The 21603-nt window shown below is 42.7% G+C and overlaps 1 protein-coding gene across 3 annotated transcripts in view; it reads right to left on the bottom strand.

Annotated features, from left to right (window-relative positions):
• bcas3 (BCAS3 microtubule associated cell migration factor) overlaps positions 1-21603 on the bottom strand; it is a 302830-nt gene that overhangs the window by 185404 nt on the left and 95823 nt on the right. For all 3 annotated transcript variants that reach the window (XM_005752005.1, XM_005752007.1, XM_005752009.2), the window contains 3 exons: positions 14499-14599; positions 11130-11326; positions 10753-10850 (listed from right to left, as the gene is read on the bottom strand). In XM_005752005.1, coding sequence (XP_005752062.1) covers positions 10753-10850; positions 11130-11326; positions 14499-14599 — 396 coding nt within the window. The remainder of the gene's footprint in view (positions 1-10752; positions 10851-11129; positions 11327-14498; positions 14600-21603) is intronic.

Below are 21603 nucleotides of genomic sequence, written 5' to 3'. Positions count from 1 at the left end.
ATGTGGCTAACAACTAGTCAGACTGCTGATTTGACATACTTGTTCCATAACTGCTTCCAATTTACTCCAAAAGGAAAAAATATACTTTCTTCATGATCTACAGACACGCACTTGCTTTTGGCATTATTCTTGTTGCAAATGGCAATTTCATCTCATCTGCATGTGCATATGGCTGTCTGGGTGTAATAACACTCAAAATCCTGCTCATACAAGCCCATAAAGATGACACTGATTAGCGCCTGTGAGGATTAAAGTGTGTGTGAGGTCACGGTACGGATGTTCCATTACTTCCCCTTCACATCTTGGAAGTTGCGGTAAGCCCCGCAGACGGAGGGCTGGGCAGCCTGGCAGGGTGCCCATCACAGATTGAGGTCATGGGAATGGAAGGGTGGCACCAACAGCAACCCCCGCCCCTCGCCACTCACACCGCTGCCCTGTAACAAGCAAATGTGTCATACATGTGTTTGCGACCGTTTTCACGCTGTGGATGAACGTCAACATGTTCCTCTGTATCAGCAGCTGCTGGACACACACACACAGACACACACGCACACGGAGACACGCGTGCAAAAACCACATGGACTGACATCCGCTGTTGCCAAGTTGAATTTAAAACAGATCTATATGTTCCACTACAGTATTAGAGGTGCTACACACAATAATACAAACACTGGGAAAGACACGACATGATCACACACACCAACACGGCTTCTCTCAGTTTGCAACACACACACGTGCACGCACACACTCGAGTGGGTAGGCAGTAGGGTGAACGCGTGGCAGATGCCCGACACATTGGTGTCCGTTCAGTCACTATAAAAAGCAGCTGCTCAGTCTTCACTGCCCTCTGGCACTGCACCACAAACACACACACACACACGCGCACAGGCACACATGCACTTGCTGTGTAGCTCTAATGCTGGAGGGCATTTCATCTCTCGCAGATTAAAAGTGCTGCAGCACAAAAACACCCAGAGAGAGAAAGAGAGATAAGAGCAGCACAAAAACCTGATCAGCACTCACCCATATCAATCCTCGTCACACCCTGATCTCTCTCAGTCACACGCGCACAATCGCCATAAATCTCTGCATGCGTCCCACCCCCGCCGTCCCCAAACACTCACAAACGTGCGTTTAACTCGGAACATTTCCTGAAGATTTAAAGCGAGGGAATATTAAATCTCAGAGAACATATAAAGACTAAGAAAATGGCAAAACAGGGTCAAATAGAGCAACTCAACACTTATGTAAGACACATTTTCTTTCAAATAAACTCAGTGCCAGTTACAGGAACATTTTGCACAGCTTTTCTGTTACATATTAGAAAGATAATCAAAGAATTCCAAGACCAGCAGGTGAACAACATGCAAATGTAACACTTTTGTTACTTGTTTTAACCCGGCTCTCTTTTCTTTCCGATTTTCCAGCAGATCATTTTTCTTCCTCTTTCTCTTCCTGATAAAAGCTCAGCGTTTCCCCTCCACCTGATTGCCGGTGATGACAAAATCAAACAAGCAGCGGTGATGACTGCTGAGATTGGCTGTTGTGTGCTGTCACCAGCCACAGGTCACCAAAGACACCCTGAGGCAACAGACAGGATGGGTGGAGGGGCAGAGTGGCAGCGAGGTGACAAAGGTGCCTATTGAGGAAAATAAAATCAGAAGAGGAGGGGAGTGGCGGGGGGTTCCCGGGAAATGAGAGTATTTGTCTTTAAGGAAGAGATCGGGTGGCCGGGCATCTTTCTGGCCTTCGTGATCACTGTTGTCAGCGCGACCGTTATAGTACAAAAATACAAGGGCCCTTTATGAGGCTGGAAGGTAATTGTGGGGTATAGGTTACTGGGGTATGTGTATTAGAAAAGGAAAGAGACAGAATACCACGACACAGGTGCCTGCTCTTTTAAATGGCTGCTCAAGTATGAAGAGGAGAGAGAAAGACGACAGACAAAGTGTGTGTGAGTAGGTTTGTGTGTATTTTAGGGGGAAACAAACCTCGATCCTTGTCTTTCATGCCGTCACTCACGGCCCGCTCTTGCTTCCTAATCCTGTATCGGCGAAAACAATGACACCGGGAACACCCCCTATCGCCTCAGGGTGGTGCTAATGGTGGTAGAGAGGTGGAGGGTCACCAAGACAACAGGACACTGTGCTGGCGGTGTAAACGGATGCATGCATGGATGCTGAAACTGGTAAGAGCTGACTGAAACATTCTAGTGTTTGTGTCTGTTTCAGTTTATGTGCAACATTCACATTTCCTGTTTGAATTTTTGTTTTCATTTAAAGGTTTCAGAGATATCTGAGACAACTCAGGGGCCGAACCACTGTGAGCAGCGGTGAGCACTGACACCTCACAGCAAGAAGGTCATGGGTTCGGCTCCATCCACTGGCTTGGGCCTTTCTATATTATATTCTGGCTTCACTTCCATTCAGACGCATGCTTGTTTGATGAATTAATGACTCTAAATTGTCTAAAATGTCTCTCTTTCTCTGTGTTGGCCATGTGATTGAACGGAGACCTATCCAGGGTGTAGCCCATCTCGTGCCATGGCACATGGGTAGACCCCAGCCAAGAACAGCACTCCAAGACCATTTGAGTAATGACAATGATGTCATGTGTCACAACACCTACTAGCTCCTGTTTTCAGTGTTGACTGAAACTGCCAAGGAGGCTAAAAGCGTCAACATTTGGATGAGAAGGTGGCATTAAGCATCTATAGGAACCAAATGGACATGTTATACAAAGAGATGATATCAAAGCAAAGTATGGCTGCAGAGGCTCGAACTCAGAGGTGTCAGGGGTACATCCTATTAAACCAGATGTTCTCCCTCTTCAACAAGTTAATGGTTAATTGCTTAATTACTTTGTGTCGTATGAACAGCTGTGAGGGAGGTTTTTATCAGTAGGAAAAGCTCTAACACTTATATAATGCATTTACTACAACTCTGAGGTTTAAGGCCTGGATGAGTTTGAAACCTTCTTTTAAAAATATAAAAGCGGGAGTCTCTACTATCATTGAAATGCAGCTCTGTCTCTCCGTGTACCTGGGCTGTGCCGCTACGCTTGCTGTCTTTGGAACGTCTGCCCCCCTTCCTTTTTTAATATAATGGTATGATCCCAGTCGGTCTTTGCATGTGGTTCCACCCCCGCCTGCATGGATTCTCAGCAAAGCTTAAAATTCAGCTCCCACATACTGAATGTTAGTAATTGACAAATAAAAATATCTTACGGGACCCGCTCTAACTGTTTCATACAGGCTGAAAACAATTCTTTAAAACTGGGGCTTTTTAACGTAGGAGACTATGGGGACTGAGTCAGTTTTGGAACAATCACCTCAACAACACAGGAGGTAATGACAGGAACATTTATGGCCAGAAATGACCACAGATTTCAAGCAGCTATAGAAGTGACCCTCGCTCTCACAGCATTGAGTCCTTAGATCTAAGAAAAGACAATGACAGGAACGAGACCTAGGATCCAGATTTAGGGAGGTGGTGCTCAGAGGTGGGAATCAGAGTGTGTTCAGGTTCTAAATAGTTGGAGAATTTAAAAAAAGACTCATGAGTACCAAAAGCAATTCTACTGTTGGAGGCAATACAGATCTGAATGATGAGTTTAATCTCATTGATGTTTTTTTTTCTTTTATGAACTTACTGTACAAAGGGAAATGTGTTTCCATACAATCATATTTGTTCCTTTGGTAGAGAATTTGAAGTTTGTATAAAATAATAAATAGAGACACACACACACACACACACACACACACACACACACACACACACACACACACACACACAGACCCCTCACTGATTGACTTGATTGGTGGACTACCACACTAGTTAAATTACAACAAGGATGAACTTTCAGTATACATGTCTATATATGCAAGACACACTCTGAAGAAATTTAGAGTGTAGCTTTGGAAATTACTGTAAAGCTTGAAACTGAAGATTGCGACCAAGAATGCATCGTCTATTTGAGCATTTAGTATTCCACACTGGTCTGAGAATCTGACCTAAGTGTATCACAAACATACAGCAAACCCAGTGCCAAAGTCCAGCAGTGCTCTGAAGTGTATTCAGCTTTCTCTGATAAGGCAGCTTCATCATGTCCTGCCTGTTTAGCTCTGCCGCCAGCTAACACACTATCACTGATTCACCACCACAGATAATACACACAGACGCGCACACACGCAGATGAAAAACAGTGAGGCAGAGGCGCGGCGACAAAGATGACGAACAAAAACAACAAAATGGCTGATGCCACAGACGGGCCTTTTGTTGTTGTTGTTTCCTGTTGTGGAGCAGGGTGGCTTTCTTTACAGAGTCAAAACACAACTACAGTCGTGTGGACGGGAACTGGGAGATTTATCAGTGCATGAACATGCGCGCACACACAGGTAAAGATTAAACAGACTCTTTCAGTCTTGCGGTGTTATCTGTTTTTCTGGTCTGTCTCCTTTTCTTTCTTCTTAGATATGACCTCCTGGGCCACAAAACGCCACTGTGTAGTCTAGCTGGGATTGAGGCTGGCTTTAAACACACATATCCCCCCAGCAAGGCTTGGGGTGCAGATAGGGCGCATTGATACCAGCTACACGTTGCTCCTGTGTTTTGCAGCTGGTGGAAAGTGAGACAGCAGCGTTGCTGTCGTGCTCCCGTGTCCCCTCCTTAAGAGAGACATGCTGGATCAAGAAGTCACACTGTACATCACTTTCTCTGTGTGTGTGCGTGAGCGTGTCCCATGCAGACGGCGTCCCATCACCTCAGGGAAGACAGAGATAAGCAGAGTGTATGGGCTGAGATAAGATGCGAGCAGACACTGGGGAGACTGACTGACTGTAAGTGAGTCACTGTAGGAAGAGCTGCAGCTTTATGGTCTTGCTGGGCCTGAGGACTCTCACAGACACTCGAAAACATGACAGAATTCCTGCCAGTGTGGCAAATATTACTCAAAAGAATGGCAATGTATGGCACATAAATCGGTTTCACACTATTTCCTAGGCTACAAACGTGTCAATTAACATGCTTTTGCATGTCATATATTACACGTGAAGGTAAGTTCACATGTAATAAACACGCACTCCAGAAACAAAGCTCTGCTGTATATGAAACTGAACAACAAGACTGACACACTTTAAGGTTTGTTTCTGATGTGATGACAACTGATATGACGGCACACAAGCACACGTGTCCTGCATATCTCACATGTGACACAGAACAGCAGCGCATTAGCAAAAACATTAATATGGCTGCACGATTAATCGTTAGAAAATCGCGATCTCGATTCATACTTATGTGCATCTCATTTCCAAATGACAACAATAAAAAAAAAAACACCTGATAAACCTTATACCACGTGATACAGAAGCTGTGCCATGTGATGCTAAAATTAGCAGGAAAAAACAACGGAGAGCACGTCAGGGATGACGAGAAAGTGACAGGAGAAAATCCGTCCTGGTCAACCACCCAAACATCAATAACGGGAACCTTATACAGTGCTTCCCTATACACGTCGAACTCCCGCAGGCACAAAGACATTACGGAGGCTATCACTTATCACCTGACCAAAGATATGGCTCCATCAACACTGCAAAACGAGGGATTTAGGAAAATGATCAACACCCTAGACAAACGCTACACAGTGCCGTCCCCCAACTATTTTTCTATCGTTGCACTACCTGCTCTGTACACGCAGCGTCGAGCAACGGTGGAGACGGGATTTCAAGCAGTACAACGACAAAATGTGAGACATTTGTTGTTTTTATGTTTATTTATTGTTTTTATGTTCAGTCTCAACTGTTACGAAGTTGATGTGCAGTTAATAAGTGCAATAAATATTTATACTGGAAAAGAGAATCGTGAGAGAATCGTGATCTCAATTCTAAGCAAAAAAATCGTGATTCTCATTTTATGCAAAATCGTGCAGCCCTAGTATTAAATAAATAAATATTTTTTAAAGTCTGATAAGATTTAAAGATTATTGTTAGCAAGTAGCAGAACACATTTTAGAATCCACAGTAACTGTATGATGTTACAGCACCAGTTTAAACAGACATAACTAAGTGGACAGAACCATACACTAACCAAAGATAGACATCATTAATATTTGTGTCAGAATAAAGATGAATGCATGCTGACCGCAGCTCCTATAACACACCTGATGGACCTGTAAACCAACAGCAACAAGTGGCTGTGTTCCAGCCCAAATCTATTATGTAAACTATGTTACTGTCAGATTATTGTTTGTTTTCATTAAACCAGATGCTCCTATAGTTGGCTGACAGTTGGTAAAACAGCTGACTACCTGGTTTGTATTTCAGTACATCAAGAAGAAACACTACCCACGTGTTTTTCACAGTGGCCATGCTCTGAACTATACATCACCATCAGCCTTAATGCAGATTTTGGAAAATATATTTATTTCTGCTCTAAAGTTTGGGATTTCAGCACGGGAGTCTACGGGGGCTGGCTCAGCCAACTGCAGTCACGTTGATGACATGACTGGTCTTAACAAACTGCACACTGGCACATTATTTGTCTTCATCTTAAAGTCGATAAATGTTGCTAATGTTCAAGTTAAAACTGAATTGTAGCAGTTTTCATCAGCTTTCTCTGTATTCTTGTAACCACGGTTGCAAATACTCACTTTTAAAATGATCTGAAGTCACTTAGATAAACTGTCTGCACCTTCAACCAAAGTTCTGCCACACGCATTCATTTTGCAGAGGGTGAGACCAAAGTGATGTGCGTCTGTGATAATGGCGGCGCCATGGCAGTGGCAGGACACAACCCCAAACCCACACACACAGACACTGATAAGCATCACCTCCATCCCTCGGCCTGGCTCTGTCCTGTCTCTCTCTGCTCTGAAGCAGTGAGAGAACACAGAAAACACAGAGGACGCTGGCTGGAGATGGCTGAAGGAAGAAGATGAGCAGAGGTGGAAGCAGAGATGTCACCATATCAGAAATGTCGTTGTCAGTACAGGTAGAATTTCACATTCCCCACATTCAAAATCACCCTACACACTGCCTGCATATTCCCTTTTACGAATCAATATCATCCCTTAATAACTGCTTTAAGTCCTCGGTGCATACGCGGCATCTTCAGAATTTTTGCATCGAACGGTCCTGGTGACGTCCCTCTGTCAAAGTGAAAGACACGTAACGCTCTGAAGATCACAGCAGAGCTGCCTCACCAATGAAACTGAAAGGTTATCCAATGCTTTTGTTTTATCACCACAAAAACTGCAAATATGTAAACAAATAAGCACATCAGAGGATGTAAATGAACATTTACCTCAACAGTTTATCACAGAGCCTGCGTGAATGAGCTTCAAGAGCCACAAAGACTCAATAAGAAAGACATCTGTAATGTGTTTCAGTATTATAAATCACAAGGTTTATAATTTATTTCATTATTAAATAATTAAATAAATACCAAAATTCCAAGCAGTGAAGACAGACGATAAACCAGGGTGGGTACTATAAACACAGCCTAATATATTTGTGTATGTCAAACTTAATTTGCCTCCTCTTTAAACATTTCAGCGAAATCTTTGGATTTCATTATATTGTTTAATTTATTATAAATGTACAATTAATCATTGTGAAACAGCTTTAACCATTAATAATTACATTACTGAAAAAAGATTTGTTCTTCATAATCTGTGAAGTGGAATTTAATTCTATCAAATCTACATGTTAACAAAATAGTCGGGTACCTTCTGTTTTCCTTTTCTTTAAAACACGATATTACGGCCGAATGTGTGGGATTTGTTTTGTAACATGTATTTAAATAATGTAAATACAGGTTATGGGTGAATGGCAGAAAGTGGTCATGTTAAATAGCAAAGACAAACACGGTAAATAAATAATGGTCAAACCGCATCTACGTGAATCGGTTCATAAAGCACCTCTGGGTACGTGTTGGAAAGCAAAGGCTGGACGACAAAAGACGTGCAATCAGATGTGTAAAACTATTTGTGACACACCTTCTTGTGACACCCGTCGCAAATATTTCTTGACGCCTGACTGAGCGAGTGGTGGCTGTGTGTCAGTGTGAGGGCAGATCAGATGAATGAAACTCTGTCACAAGACGCAGCAGATAATGCCACAGATGCCACAGACGCTTCTCTATCTCCTTTATCAAACGCAGAACAACAGGATATAATGTCACGCAATAAAGGATGATTCCTCGAACCCACTGGCAGTAGGACCAGGCTCACAAACACACTTTCGCAATGCCTGTGTTGAGAGTAAAAGACATATTTTACAGGAAATCCTCTGAGTGGGATTGGATTATCAAACATCGTAACCAGATTAAAGCAGCCATGCTATTAAAGATCACTTGGAGTCAAATCAATCCTGTCAAATAGCTAATAGACTTTGCAAGCCTATTCAGACACACTGTCACACAGTGCATATAAATACACTGGAATACAACAGCAATGCCAGAGAACATCTATAGCTGTGTATGGTGGGATGTAGCAGAAGTGCAGATTAAGAGTGTAAAAGGCTTTGCACTCCTAATCCACCTGGATGGGATTGTTCAGCTGTTATTCAATAACAGAGCGAATCTCTTTGCAGATATGGTCATAAACATGACTATCGTGCAGTTAGCTGGGTTAGGCTAATTGGCAGCTCGAAACTCCCCGTAGGTGTCCCCAGTCTGTGCATCAGACTGGTGACCCGTCCAGGGTGTACCCTGGGATAGGCTCCAGCCCGCCTCCCCACGCCCCTGACAAGGATGAGTGGAGAGGGGCATGAGTGGATGGTGTTTTTTAAAATGATTTATATCCTTTCGTGTTACACCTTGGAAACGTGTCTGTCATAAACCTTGAAGCAAAGAAATGATTACCTGTTACTTCTATTAGTATGCACCTCTTCAAAAAAGCACAGCTATTTTGGGACACTTACTTTATAATTCCAACCAGGAATGTTACAGCACTTTAGCCCACTTATAGACATTTTTTGTGTTCGTCTAGCTGTGAGATATCATATACCATAAACCTAACTGCTTAAATGTGTAAATCAATTAAAGAGAAAGAAGTAAGTGAATAAAGTGTTTTTTAAATTCTAATGAATTTTTACATTTTCAATTTCTATGGCCTATAAAAATGCGTCTCATTGCCAAGACGTCATAAAAGAAACATCTCATGATAAAACCAGTGAGCTCTAAGTTGTTGCAAAACATACTGATAGTTGTAGAAGAATTTCTAAGGCTGCGTTCACTCTGCAGGTCTTAAAGCTCAACTCCGATTTTTTGATCAAATCCGATGTTTTTGTCTGCTCGTTCACACTACAAATAAAATGCGACAGCAAACGCGCTCTAGTGTGAACGCTCAAAGCGGCTGCATGCGCAAAAGAAGACGTCACACACAACGCGCTCTGTTTAGACCCAGAGCAACAGTATGTTTGACTGATGGCCTTAATATAAAGACTTGTTTCGGACTTCACGTTTCCCAATTTTTGCTTTAAGTTATTTTGTTATTTACATAATAATGTAAATAACCTAATAATGATCCTTATTGCTGTTTTAGAGGAGCGCTGCTTCTAGCTGCAGATTTCTGCCAGAATCTGCAGATTATACAGTACAAAAAAATGTTCACGTTTCTCCAACATTGTCTTCCCAACAGTTTCACTGACATCTACACGGGATGGCCAGGAAGCGTTCGCGATGTCTTCTCCGGAGCAGATAATTGGCGTCTGTCTTGTGTCAGTGACATAAAAGACGGATTTAATGCGACATGACCATCAAACAGCAGTCGCTTTCTGAAACATCAGATATGAATCGGATTCAGCACCACATACGAAAGTGACCCAGGTCGGATTTGAAAATATCGGATTTGTGCCGTTCACACTGTCAGACCATGATCGGATATGGGTCACATAGGGTCAAAAAAATCGGATTTGATGCGCTTTCGCCTGCAGTGTGAACGTAGCCTAAGGTGTCAGTGGGGCTATAATCCAGAAATGGAAATCCCTTTCACCTTAAACTGGTGCTCATTTCAAACAGGAAGGAAAACAATTATCAGAAGAGTTGTCCAAGAAGCAAGGATCACTTCTGGAGAGCAACAGAAAGACCTGGAATCAGCAGGTACAAGTGATTAAAAAAATAAATAAATAAATAATGCACTCAACCACCATGGCCTTTATGAACACTCACCACACTCGGTGGGTTAAGAAAAAGCATGCTGAAAGCAGGTTTAAAGGTTGCTGACCAACATTTAGACACGGCTGTGAAATACAAGGTCAAAAGGCGCTGCGCATATCACCCCAAAACACAAAAAAACCTGCTGCCATCTACCAGGATGATGACGAGGAGACGTCGAGGAGACTCAGTTCAGCTGTTATTGCTAATTGAAACTCTATGGAATGAACTAAAGCTCAGAGTTTATGGGGAGGACCCACGAAGACTTTTTGTGTGGAAGACGAACCTGAGCAACTAGTTTTTTCATATTGGACATCACCAACAAAGGCTTTTGTATCAAGTGTATAAACATACACTTTTTCTGTGTCATTTTTCATTATTAGACATAACTGTCGATTTGATAGGTTTTAACATCTGCATGAATGTGTGAAGTACAGAAGACAGAGCGGAAACAATGTAACAGCCTCAGCTGATATAACTGATGGGAACAAGATGCATTTAACAACTTCACACCTCAGCAAAGTATCTGCAGTAAAACAATGAAAGAGAAGAAGCAAAGGTGTACCGCAAAACAGAAGAGGGGATGTTTAAAGTTTCTTACCTGATCCTGCATCCATGATGTTGGACTGGCCACGACGATCAGCCACCAACCGCGATGAGCCGGGCATGCTGACAGGCTCTGAGCGTACTGGCTGGATCCTAAACATGTTTGTTATGCATCCGTTAATACACACACTCACACACGCGCACACATAAAGAACACACGTCCACTGGGATCCAGATGCTTATTTAACTGGATCTGGTCTGTTGTTTCAGTGATTAAGTATAAAGCTGCTGACACTACAGGCTTCATTGATGTGGACTCTATCCATGAATATTAGAATATTAGGATAATTTCTGATTAATGACCAGCTCCACGTGTAGATCGTCTTTGCGTTTAGGCTGGTGTGTATTTCTATGAGAACAAATTTAAAGTACCTGAGGCTGTGGAGGTCCAGGTCGTCTGTGTCAAAGTCCAGAAGGGGCTGCTGAACATCGCTGGGGCCCTGGGACTGAAGCACCGAGGATGAAGAGGAGATGACTGTGGTCTGGCCTGAAGGATGAATTGTCTTAAACTGAAACTGGGGGCCCATCCACAGGCGCCGATGGGGGCCTGTATGAGTCACAATCTCCACCTGAAATCAGAGGTTTAAACTAAATAAGGTTCATTCAATTCAGTTTTATTTAGATTCTTAGGAAGATGCATTCATTTGTCTAACGTGCTCCAGGCTGGATTTCACAGGGTGGCTCTGGCATCTATGTGCCAGCTGAAAAATCCCATGCAGTACTCAGATGAACTCAGTTACATGGCATCAAACTAAAAGCTTGCTGTACTTGTGTACCTCTAAAAGTCTGACGATGATGTCAGAACTCATCAATGTCTTGTGTGTGTTGGAAGTGCTAGCAGCCTGATGGGAAGCCTTCCCAGAGGGTTAATAGAAGTGTGACACTAGCAACGGCGTGGCAGCAAAGCTGAGGTGAGGCCTACAGGGACAATAAGATGGCACTGCTATGGCAGGCGGGTCCATGGGCGCCTGAGCTGAGTGGCACTAATGCTGGCTAAAAGTAGGATAGGAGAAGGTTATGGAGTGGCTCACTCATAAACATCAGACTATTACTGCCTCGTCTATTCTCCATCTCCTCTTTGCCTTTATTGAACAGCCGTCTCCTGCCTCGCACTCCTGCTTTTCACTGCTCTCCCAAGCCGTCTCTACTTTGAATCCCTGCAGCAATTAGCACGCCTCTTGGTGTCTCGCTATTCGGATGTCATTATCTTTACTTCATACACATCTGTCTCTCAGCTCAGCTGAGTATTTTCTTCCACTATGGCTTCCATGTGCAAACATCTTAAACAATCTCAACTTTGCTGTGTCTGTTTACACAGACATTAGATATGTGAGGTTCATCACAGCTGTGCAAATTAGGCCACAGAAGGAGGGAGGATTGTCACTTTGCATGTGTGTATGCTTTTCCAGTTAACACCATCAATGTCACGCCCAGCTGCAGAGCCGAGACAGCTGCCAGCGTGCTCTCTTTGCAATGGCACGGTAGGTCCAGATGTTACAGTCCAGTATCAACCCCAAATGCACATCCCCTTGCAGACTTGTTGGACAGAGCTAGTTGACATGTTGCCACAGATTTGCCCATGCTGCTGTAGCCTCGACACCAAATGAGATCAAGCTAGCTGCCTCTGTCTGTGCAAAACATTTTTTTTCTCTCAACCTTCGCATTTTCTCCTTCTTTATAGGCTGAATATTTTTACTCTTATAGCATCAGTACTATCTTTAGAAAGTAAGAAAAAAAGACGAACATCCTGTGCAAGTTTGGCTATTTTGGCATCTTATAAATGACTGTCTGAGGTTAAGAAGCTGCACAAATACTGGCTAAGCTAATTTGCTTGTCAGTTGTTTTCATTTAGTGAAGTATTTACCATAAGCATTTAAGGGGTTGTGCTTGTGCATTTTTTAAATGTTCCTGTTATCTAATACTTAAAGGCAACACATCTCTTGCAAATAAACTGTCCTCTAATCAATTTACGTATTAGGAGACAATTAAGAGATGAACCGCGGTGGACTGTATAAGGACAGGAGTTTGTGTTGTCTACTCAGTCAGCTGAAGGGCAACTGACACTGACAGGCACCAAATGGCACAGCACTGCAGTGAGCTGAAGCACTGACATGGAGGGTCACAAACCTCACATTTCATTAGGGGATGGCCGATCAATTCTAAATCCCAATCTAATGCCAAAATGCCCACTGAAAATCTAATGAGGGCCACTGATATGATATAATGAAATCCACGAGGCAGTAGTTAGCCTCTAATTCAATATAGCCTATATGTATTTAGCTCTTCTCAATCCACAAAGCTATTATGCTTGGTATCTACGCTTTTCTTCATATTCTAGAGAAACCGAAGCAAAGAGGAAACTAACCAGTATACCCATATATCAGTTATGGTATAATATCCCAAATTCTTTGTCCAAATCATTTAATTTTAATGCTGGAAGAGCTGTAGAGTTAAATCTTCAACCACTGACACATACATTTTTATCACTGCTCTGACAGGAAGTCACCCAAAATACAGGTTAGTGCGAGGGATAGTTTTGCTCCTGGCAAACTATCATGGCAGATTTGAACCAGGGCCTCTGCTAGCTAAGCGAAGTACATTTTACCCAATCAATTATGTATGCAGTGGAATTATTGATGATGAAAATGTAGTGGGCTACCTGCCGACACTAGCGATAAGTGCTACTTGTGTTAACCAAGCTGAGAAGACCTGGGTGAGTGTGTCGCGCACTCAACCAGGTTATTTCAGTACAGATTTGAATTGTGTTTTTATCAGGTAAAAATACAAAATAATTTGTTTTTACAACACAATCACACAGTTATGTCAAAATATATTAAAATAAGGACAGTTATGTGTAGGGTTTTCACTTGGGTTGGGAAGAATTTTCCAACTAAAATAATTTACATTTTTAAATTATAATTTACCTTCTTTCCATCATTAAGGGGAAAAAGCTATCCAAATCTACCTGGCCCTGGTGAACTGGTGGCAGCAGCAAGAACTGCAATCAAGCATTTGAGATAACTGGCAATGAGGGTTTCACTGTGGAGGAACTCGGGGGATTTTCTGAGCATGACCAGCCTATTTTGGTTACACAAGGCCAGGTAGGTTTGGATAGGAAAATAATTTCATGATCTATATGTTAACAAAAACCCTTTTTGTAAACAATAAACGAAGGAGACAACTTCAGACGACTGTATAATTATAGCAAAGAGACAGTGCAAAAGAGTTGCTAACCCCACTAGTTTATGCATTTGCAACAAAATTTCTATTAACCTGATGAATGTCAAGTTATTATCTTCCTTTGAACTTTTTTAATCTCTCTAACTATTCAGATTTGACTGATGCTCCAGTGTTTACTCGCTGATATCAGTGAGTAAACACTGGAGCATCAGGTGGAGGTTCAGTGGATAGATAAAACCTTTCCTGCTTAAGCTAAAAACAAGCCTATGCCATATTATGGCACAAGAGTCCCACTGTGAGCTGTCTTCTTCTAAATTACACACAGTTACTTGACCCACAGATTACACTAAAAAGTGCAAACTTATTTTTTGTAATCCAGGATCAAGTTCAGGAGCAGGTCTAACTTTAATATGATGTTTGCAATGAAGAGTCATTAACTGATTTATCAGCACTCTGAATTGGTATTTGTTCATTGTATTTTTAATTTAGAAGAAATAAAATCAAAATATGAAACATTTTCTTCTTAAGTCACCGTCATGTCATGTCAAACAGAAGCTTTACCTGAGAGAGCCACTCCTCATCCTCCTGGCCACTGTGGTCTGATGCCAGACTGTCGGATGACTCGTGACGTGTGATTGGGCCGGGGCTTCCTGGGGGTACAGCTGGGGAAAAAAGAATACACAAGAATGATATACTTGAAAGCTGACGATAGCCAACGCCTAGTACCGTCACAGTTCTCAAGCCAAAAGATTAAGTGTAAAAGTCAAGTTCCATCCCTCTAAATACATTTACAGCTATTGGAAAAGGATATCAGAAAGGCAAAGCAGGGCAATGAATCTCATATTACTAGTTAGAATTTACACAAATTAGCATGTAAAACTAATTAGACCTTAAAAGCGGTTTACCAAAGTGTGTTAATACAGCCTAAATGTGTGATTAGGCCTTTGTGTATGAGCATATACATTGTATACCATACACATGGGCTGAGTGACGTTAGTTTAAGCTAAGATACAATAAGTTTACAGTTAATGACTCGCTGGATGAAAGCTAGTGTTTTGGGACAACATCAAAAATCTCAATCCCATGTTCTCATGTGTATGTCGGTGCATGCAAGCGTTAGTAAAAAAGCAAGAGTACAGTGAATGTCTGTGTGTTGCAGAGAGACTCAGGGACAGATGGCGCTCCAGAAGGCTTGAGTAAGCAGGGATGGAGAGAACGAGCCCTGATGCGCAGAATCAGTCTTTCTCCGTCTCCCACCCCAGGGATGGAGTTTCTTTAACACAAGCATGGCTAATACACTCGTCAAGTCAACATCTGGAGCACAGGAGGCACTTCTAACTATATCCCCATACACGCTCCAGGTGTTCGGACGTCCTCGATGGAGGCAGTTTGGTCTTTGACGCCTGTTTAGCAAAATGCCACATCATCCCTCACCCACACCTCACCCCAACACACTCACACAGAACTATGCCGTCACATGTTTCTTAAACTCGGTTCTGAAACAAAAACCCAAACTGATCTGATGACTGAGTGTCATCTGCAACTCCAAATCATATCAGTACAACTAAAAGGAGAAATGAGTAAAAGTGCCCGGGGAAGTCGTAAAAAACATTGTGGCATAACAAATTCAACACACTGAAGACTTCCTTGTGGTCTTGAAAAAATAAGAGTGTTTGCCTCTTAACAAGTGGCCAAACAGAAATATGAGACTTTTTAATACCAAAAGCTTCTCCTTATTTCCTATTTGACAAACAGAGGCTACTTTTTCCAGGACAGCTTGAACTATTCTGGTGCTCTGAAATATTTATTCCCCTTTTGTCAACTGACAGAATTATGTCCTTACATCTATAAGCATATTAGATTTAACTGACTTAAGTGGATACAATCATTAGACAGTGAATCAACATTTTCTGAGTAATAATAATAATTTAAAAAGCAACTATGTAACTGTGATTTTATTAACTGGTGTGATTTAAAGGAAAGCTTTGACTCAATTTTTATTAATTACAAAACATCTCTCCAAGCAACTGCCGTAGGTCACTATTGCACGTCATGGATGCAGTGTCTATTTTCTCTTCCCCACTGTAGCTAAGACAAGCTCAGGCTGGTGTTTGTAGCAGGAGAGTTCAGATCTCAGTTTTGTGTCTAGTCAATAAAAAGCAACAGAGATGAGCTGAAATGTGCTAAAGGTCCTTACAGGGGAAGAAAGTGTGATATATATGATATGTTGTGGATCATGCACGCCTGCGTGTTACCCACAAAAATACAGACAAGTACCATTGTCATTTTTTAACAATGTAACCATTTCTTCGTATTTATAAAACAAGATTAATAGCATCACAGTGGCCTGGCATATATGCATATGTACTAAACAGTGTGAGGAATTTTGGGTATGCAACCTAAGCATGCATACTCAAAAAACAGCACATAGCTTGGCAGTGATGACACTTTTTATTGTTTTTAATAGTTGATTTCACTTCTTTGTATGTTATAACTTTGGTCTTCTGCCATTGGTTGAAAGACCCAAAATGGCCCAAGCAAGAGCAGCCCACAGACAGGCTGCTGCACATACTTTTCACTCTACCCTCTGGTGATTGTAAATGACTACAACATGTAAAATGACGGTCTGCAAAGCCAATGAAAGCAAAAAACACCTGCATGTTGAGTACTTGTGAATACATCAAATATGTTTTTGTTGCTTTGCTTCTTATTTGGGAGAAGCGACCCTTTCATGACCTACAGATGTCCTGGAGAGGAAAAGTGTGTAAGGCTTACAGTAAGAGGGAGAAACAGGGAGAGAAGGTTTCTCATGTCCTTTTAATGGAAGAGAGCTGAACAAAGCCTGCGTTGTGTTACTTATTAAACAAAATCACAACTCCCCTATTTCCTCCCGGTGCATTCGCTCTCCGACTTGGCTGTCCCTCACTCTCTTGTTCTCCTTCACTCTCTCTCGCCCTGCTCTCTGACCCTTGGGGCCAATAGCTGTTCCCTAATTAATTATTGATGTTCTAAAGCAGTTGTTGGACTGGCTGGATCGGGTTTCCAGTGGGTGGGTGTGGGGGTTTTCAATGGTCAGTGTCGCAGCCAGGCTCCATTATGGAGAGCTAGTGGTCATCCCCATGGGTCAGGCAAAGACACAACCCTTTTGCACGTGTTTGTTAGTGTGTATGTCAGGAGCCAGACTGACACTAGCAGTTACTGTAGTATCTACTCATCATAGCATCTAGCTAGCCAACCACTCGGCCTTCTGCTGCTTCTATAGTGGTCATTAGTGGCTTTTAAGAGACAGAATGTCAATGCAATTTCACAGAGAGCAAATTTTTTAAGTGCAAACGTATCACATTGCACTCAAGAAAGGAGTCTCATTGTATAGTTAGATCCACAGCGAATATGTTCTGTTGTTGATGGATTTAAAGACACATCAGCAAATGAGCAAGTGGCACGGTGCCATCACCCCACAACCATCACAGGAATGGAAAAGGACGGGTCAGTGGGAAATTTAGGAAAATGTACTATATGTTCTCGGACTCCCGGTGTGGATTCTTTGACTTTTTTCTTTTTTAATTTATTGAGCCTTCAACAAGCAAACCTTTCCTTCCCATACAATCTTTGAAGTCAAGTCTGTAAAACCCTTTCCTGTTACAAAACTGCAATAATCTTATCTGTATGTGATGGACAAAAAAGAAAGTACCGACTACGTCCTCATAAGTACACATTAGACCCAACAAACAGCAAACTGCTAGCTATGCTAATGGTCTGCTGGACATTTCATAAACAAATCTCGTCTTTATGGATGAAGAAAACAAACCTATAACTACTAATTCTTTGTGAAATATTAATTTTTTTTAAAAATATTTATTGTAAAAGTGTATGATATTAAAATTAAGTTGCTGGCACATGATTGAGAAAACATCAAAAGCTTCACTTTACCAAGGAGAGTGATATATATTTAAAATTGAACTATAGTGTATGAAGCATCTATATTTGTTAACCAAAGGAAGCACCTTGATCATTAATCAGCAGACTGAGTCAGTAAGGTGAACTGTCACCTGCAATTTATAATTACAGCTCTTTTATTTACTTTGGTGCTTTTGCTAATATATACACAAATAAAGGGACTCCCACTCCACCCGTAATCATCTACCACACAACCACCAACAAGGAACAGAGTTGTCTGTGTCACAGTCTTTATTGACTGCGAAGAGAGAGGCGCTTTGCTGTGCTGAAGGCCAGTAGCCAATGGCCTGTTAGTCAGAGCAGTGAAGCAGAGAGTCAGAACAAGAACAAAGGCTGCCTAGGTATTGATGTAGCCTGACCTCCTGGGGACTGGGGGCCAGGGGCCAGACAGGCTGATCTCCAGGGAAAGATAAGGGGCTAACAATCTGATAGATCTGGAAAGCTGGCCGCACGGTGGACACAGGACCTTGTCTCGAACGCTTACTCTGTTCTAATTTTTGTGGATGATTTTTTGTCTTTTTATATTTTTTTCTCCCGCCTTTGTAGTCCACCCTGAATTTTTTTGTAGCCAGACACTTCACTCACTATGCTTCTTCTTCTAACTTCTCCACCTGTCTTTCTTCTCACTTTCCTCTTCTGAGTACTGCTCTGGCAGATAGGTGCTGGCATACTGACAGAGTGGGATAGCTTAGTCATTATGTATCATTCAGTGCGCAATTGACTGACAGTTCCTTCATTCATCCAGCGCTACACTTACTGCATCCTTTCTCTGCCTCCCTTTGATTACTGACCCAGTCATGGCGCCACGGTTTCTCTTTACCAAATGCCTGATGCTCCAGAGCCTTCACTCTGGCCCCTCTCTCGAAGCAATTAGATCTATTGACGAGGCAACTGTGGCTGGCCTGTCATGGGCCTCAAAGTCCCAAGAGAACTGCCAAACCAGCCAGTCAGTCAGTCTCCACAATTAGCACATTATATGACAGGTAGGGAGGGGAGGGCGTGGCCAAAAAGCATAGCCTCAATTTCTGTCACCAGGCTCAAAGGAGCCAGCCAGAAATCTAGGTGGTAAATTATTCACCGGTTTGTTTGCACCAGAGCAGCTTTGCGGTGAGGGAGGAAGGTGTTGGAAAACATTTTGTGCGCAGCTAGATAAATATCAGCCTCCCGCTAACGCCACAAAAAAATACAAAAACTGGATGTAGTTAATGAGGCTGCAAACACTTCGCATTCCTTCCTTCAGTTATTCTGTTACCCCTCTCCGACACCTTAGACCAAAAGCAAAGGAAAAAGGGCCTATTCACACACTCACCCAAATGAGCACTTTTTGGGAAACAGAGATTCTATGTTTCCACTTCGCTGCGAGAGGATTCCCCAAACACCAACAACAAGTCTGCTTTTATTAAGCCAGATCGTGCTACAGAATCTCATCTGTTGTGAGTATACTGTGCCTCTCTCTCTGCCTTATCTCTGTGAGCAGTGCTGTGCGTTGTTATATCTTCTACTTGGCTGAGTGCTGCCAGTAGCTGCTATAGATGGACAGGTAGAGATAGTGACCATGAAGTGGCGCCACCGCTGCCTTTTATCATCCCGTCCTGGAGGCTCCGGTCTGGCCTGACCCTGGCCCTTCCTCTCCCCTTTCTATTCCTTTCCCTGTATATTGCATTTTTAATCAGGCTGGGTCATCCAATACAGAGCCACGAGACTGGAGACCATGGCCTGTCAGTCAAGTGCTGCCACCTTTTTTCCTTGCACCACCTTTCTAGAAACATGGTCTGTCTGTAGGACAATTAGCTAAAAGGGACATTTATGGAGACGTCTTGCCCTCCCTTTCTTTAGATCTTTTACTGCCCCTGTTTCTCAGTCAGCTATTTTCTCCCTCGTGATGCATGTTATCAGCAATGTAAAGTACACCTATATAACACAAGAGCCATGTGCGTTTTCAGTTTCCTATGTCTCGATATTTATGCTCAGCAAGAGGCTGGACCGGCAGCTTACGGCCGTGCTGCAATTCATCCCGAGGTCAAATCGAGCCCTTCTCCTGGATCACTTCTTTGCCGTGCTGCCAAGCCCTGGAGGAAACGGCAAAGGAGACGGGCTGGCAAAAGGAGCGCATGCTGAGAAATAGGACGTTGAGAGTCGCTGCCCGGGTGCAAAGCGCAGAAATGGAAGATGGCACTCCGAGAGCAGCTCAGTCGGTGGTGGTGGTGTATACGACGCTAACCAGAGGGAACATGGCAAGAGCACAAGACGTGGGCAGAGTGCTGAACAATTATGTTTATAGTGTCTTGACCTCGCATGACTTCACACTTGGTTGGTTATAGGAATAAAGAGCCACAACTGTGTTATCTGGCTATTGTTAATTGGATGTAAATGTTAATGCAATGAATCTCTCTCATTATGCAGCCAGTTCCGCTGCCCATGCTGGCAGAGAGTGGTGGAATAAACTGACGCCCGAGCCCATCACTCCGACGCGCTCTCATTGCTCTGACACTAGGAGAGACCATTAGCACTAATTTGAGAAAATATCCTACCAGTTAGACCTGAAGCACTGCAGAAGCCAACAGAGACGAGCAGAGAGATTAGGGTAAACATAGCTACCACTTGCCCCCGAGCACCCGCAAGAGCTAATCATAGATTTTGTATGTTTATAATTATGGAGTGAGCTCAAAACGCCAGCCTGTTCCACGGGGGTGGATTGATTCCGTGTGTGGCCATCCATGTGCACTCTGCGCTTTTGCAAAATGGCCTTTCAGATGGCACCCTAAAGTGCTCACCGCTCTGCACTTGTTATTGAATTAGAGGGAGTTTAGGGTGTCAGCTAATTGGTCTGCGCGCGGCATCTTATAGCATTGCGTTGGCATGTCCTCAAGCACACGTGTAGTGTGGCTGCCGAAGGACAAATTCAAGGTTCCTCACAGAAGAGAAAAACTACAAGGATTTGCGACAGTGCTCAGAGGACATGAAATGGTGGAAATGGCAGAGAGCTCTTTCCCTCCGGTATCTGAATAATAAAATATTGTGGGTGATGACCAGAAAGATCCTTTCTCGGCATGTGGTTCCAATAAGGGGCTGATGGTCTGCTTTCAACATAGTCAACATGAAAAACCACTGGGGAACTGTTCGTTTCTTCATATTTATATATGTGTGTGTGCACGATATGTGTGCGCATGTGTATGTGGATTCATATTTGCAAAAAGCTGTCTGTCTGACAGTTAGGGTTAAGGCTGATCTGAGTTAGGATCTCTCAAATCATTTTGATTGCTTAATTTGAATAATAATAAAAACTAGAGACGTACTGATAGCCCGGGAGTAATCAGCTATTATCCAGCATTCTTGGTCCTTACCAGTGAGTGGCTGGTCAGCCTGACGTGTGTCAGATTATGAGCTCTTCAAACAAAGCTCATCAAAGTGAAGTGTTGGGGAAGCACCACGACACATGTTCATAACAACAAACCTGATGAGACACTCCACCCGGGTGAACACTGACATTTTAAAGAAGCTAAAAGTGACTAAAGCTGCAGTTATCCAGGACTCAGGGCCAACATGAAGGATCGAAGCAGTTCAGAGGAAAATGATGGAGAAAAGGCTCAATGTCCTGATATCTCACGACGGTATAACTGTACTGGAAAATTATTTTATTGCCTGATTTTTGTCATTTATATCAATCTGTTACTTTGTTTGGTAAGGTAGAATATGATAAAGGATATGA

This window comes from Pundamilia nyererei, unplaced genomic scaffold (assembly GCF_000239375.1).
Source record: "Pundamilia nyererei isolate P.nyererei 1_Seehausen unplaced genomic scaffold, PunNye1.0 scaffold00338, whole genome shotgun sequence".
NCBI classification, from domain to species: domain Eukaryota; kingdom Metazoa; phylum Chordata; class Actinopteri; order Cichliformes; family Cichlidae; genus Pundamilia; species Pundamilia nyererei.
The sequence above is the reverse complement of the archived record's forward strand: the minus strand, read 5'-3'. Positions and strand labels throughout refer to the sequence as shown.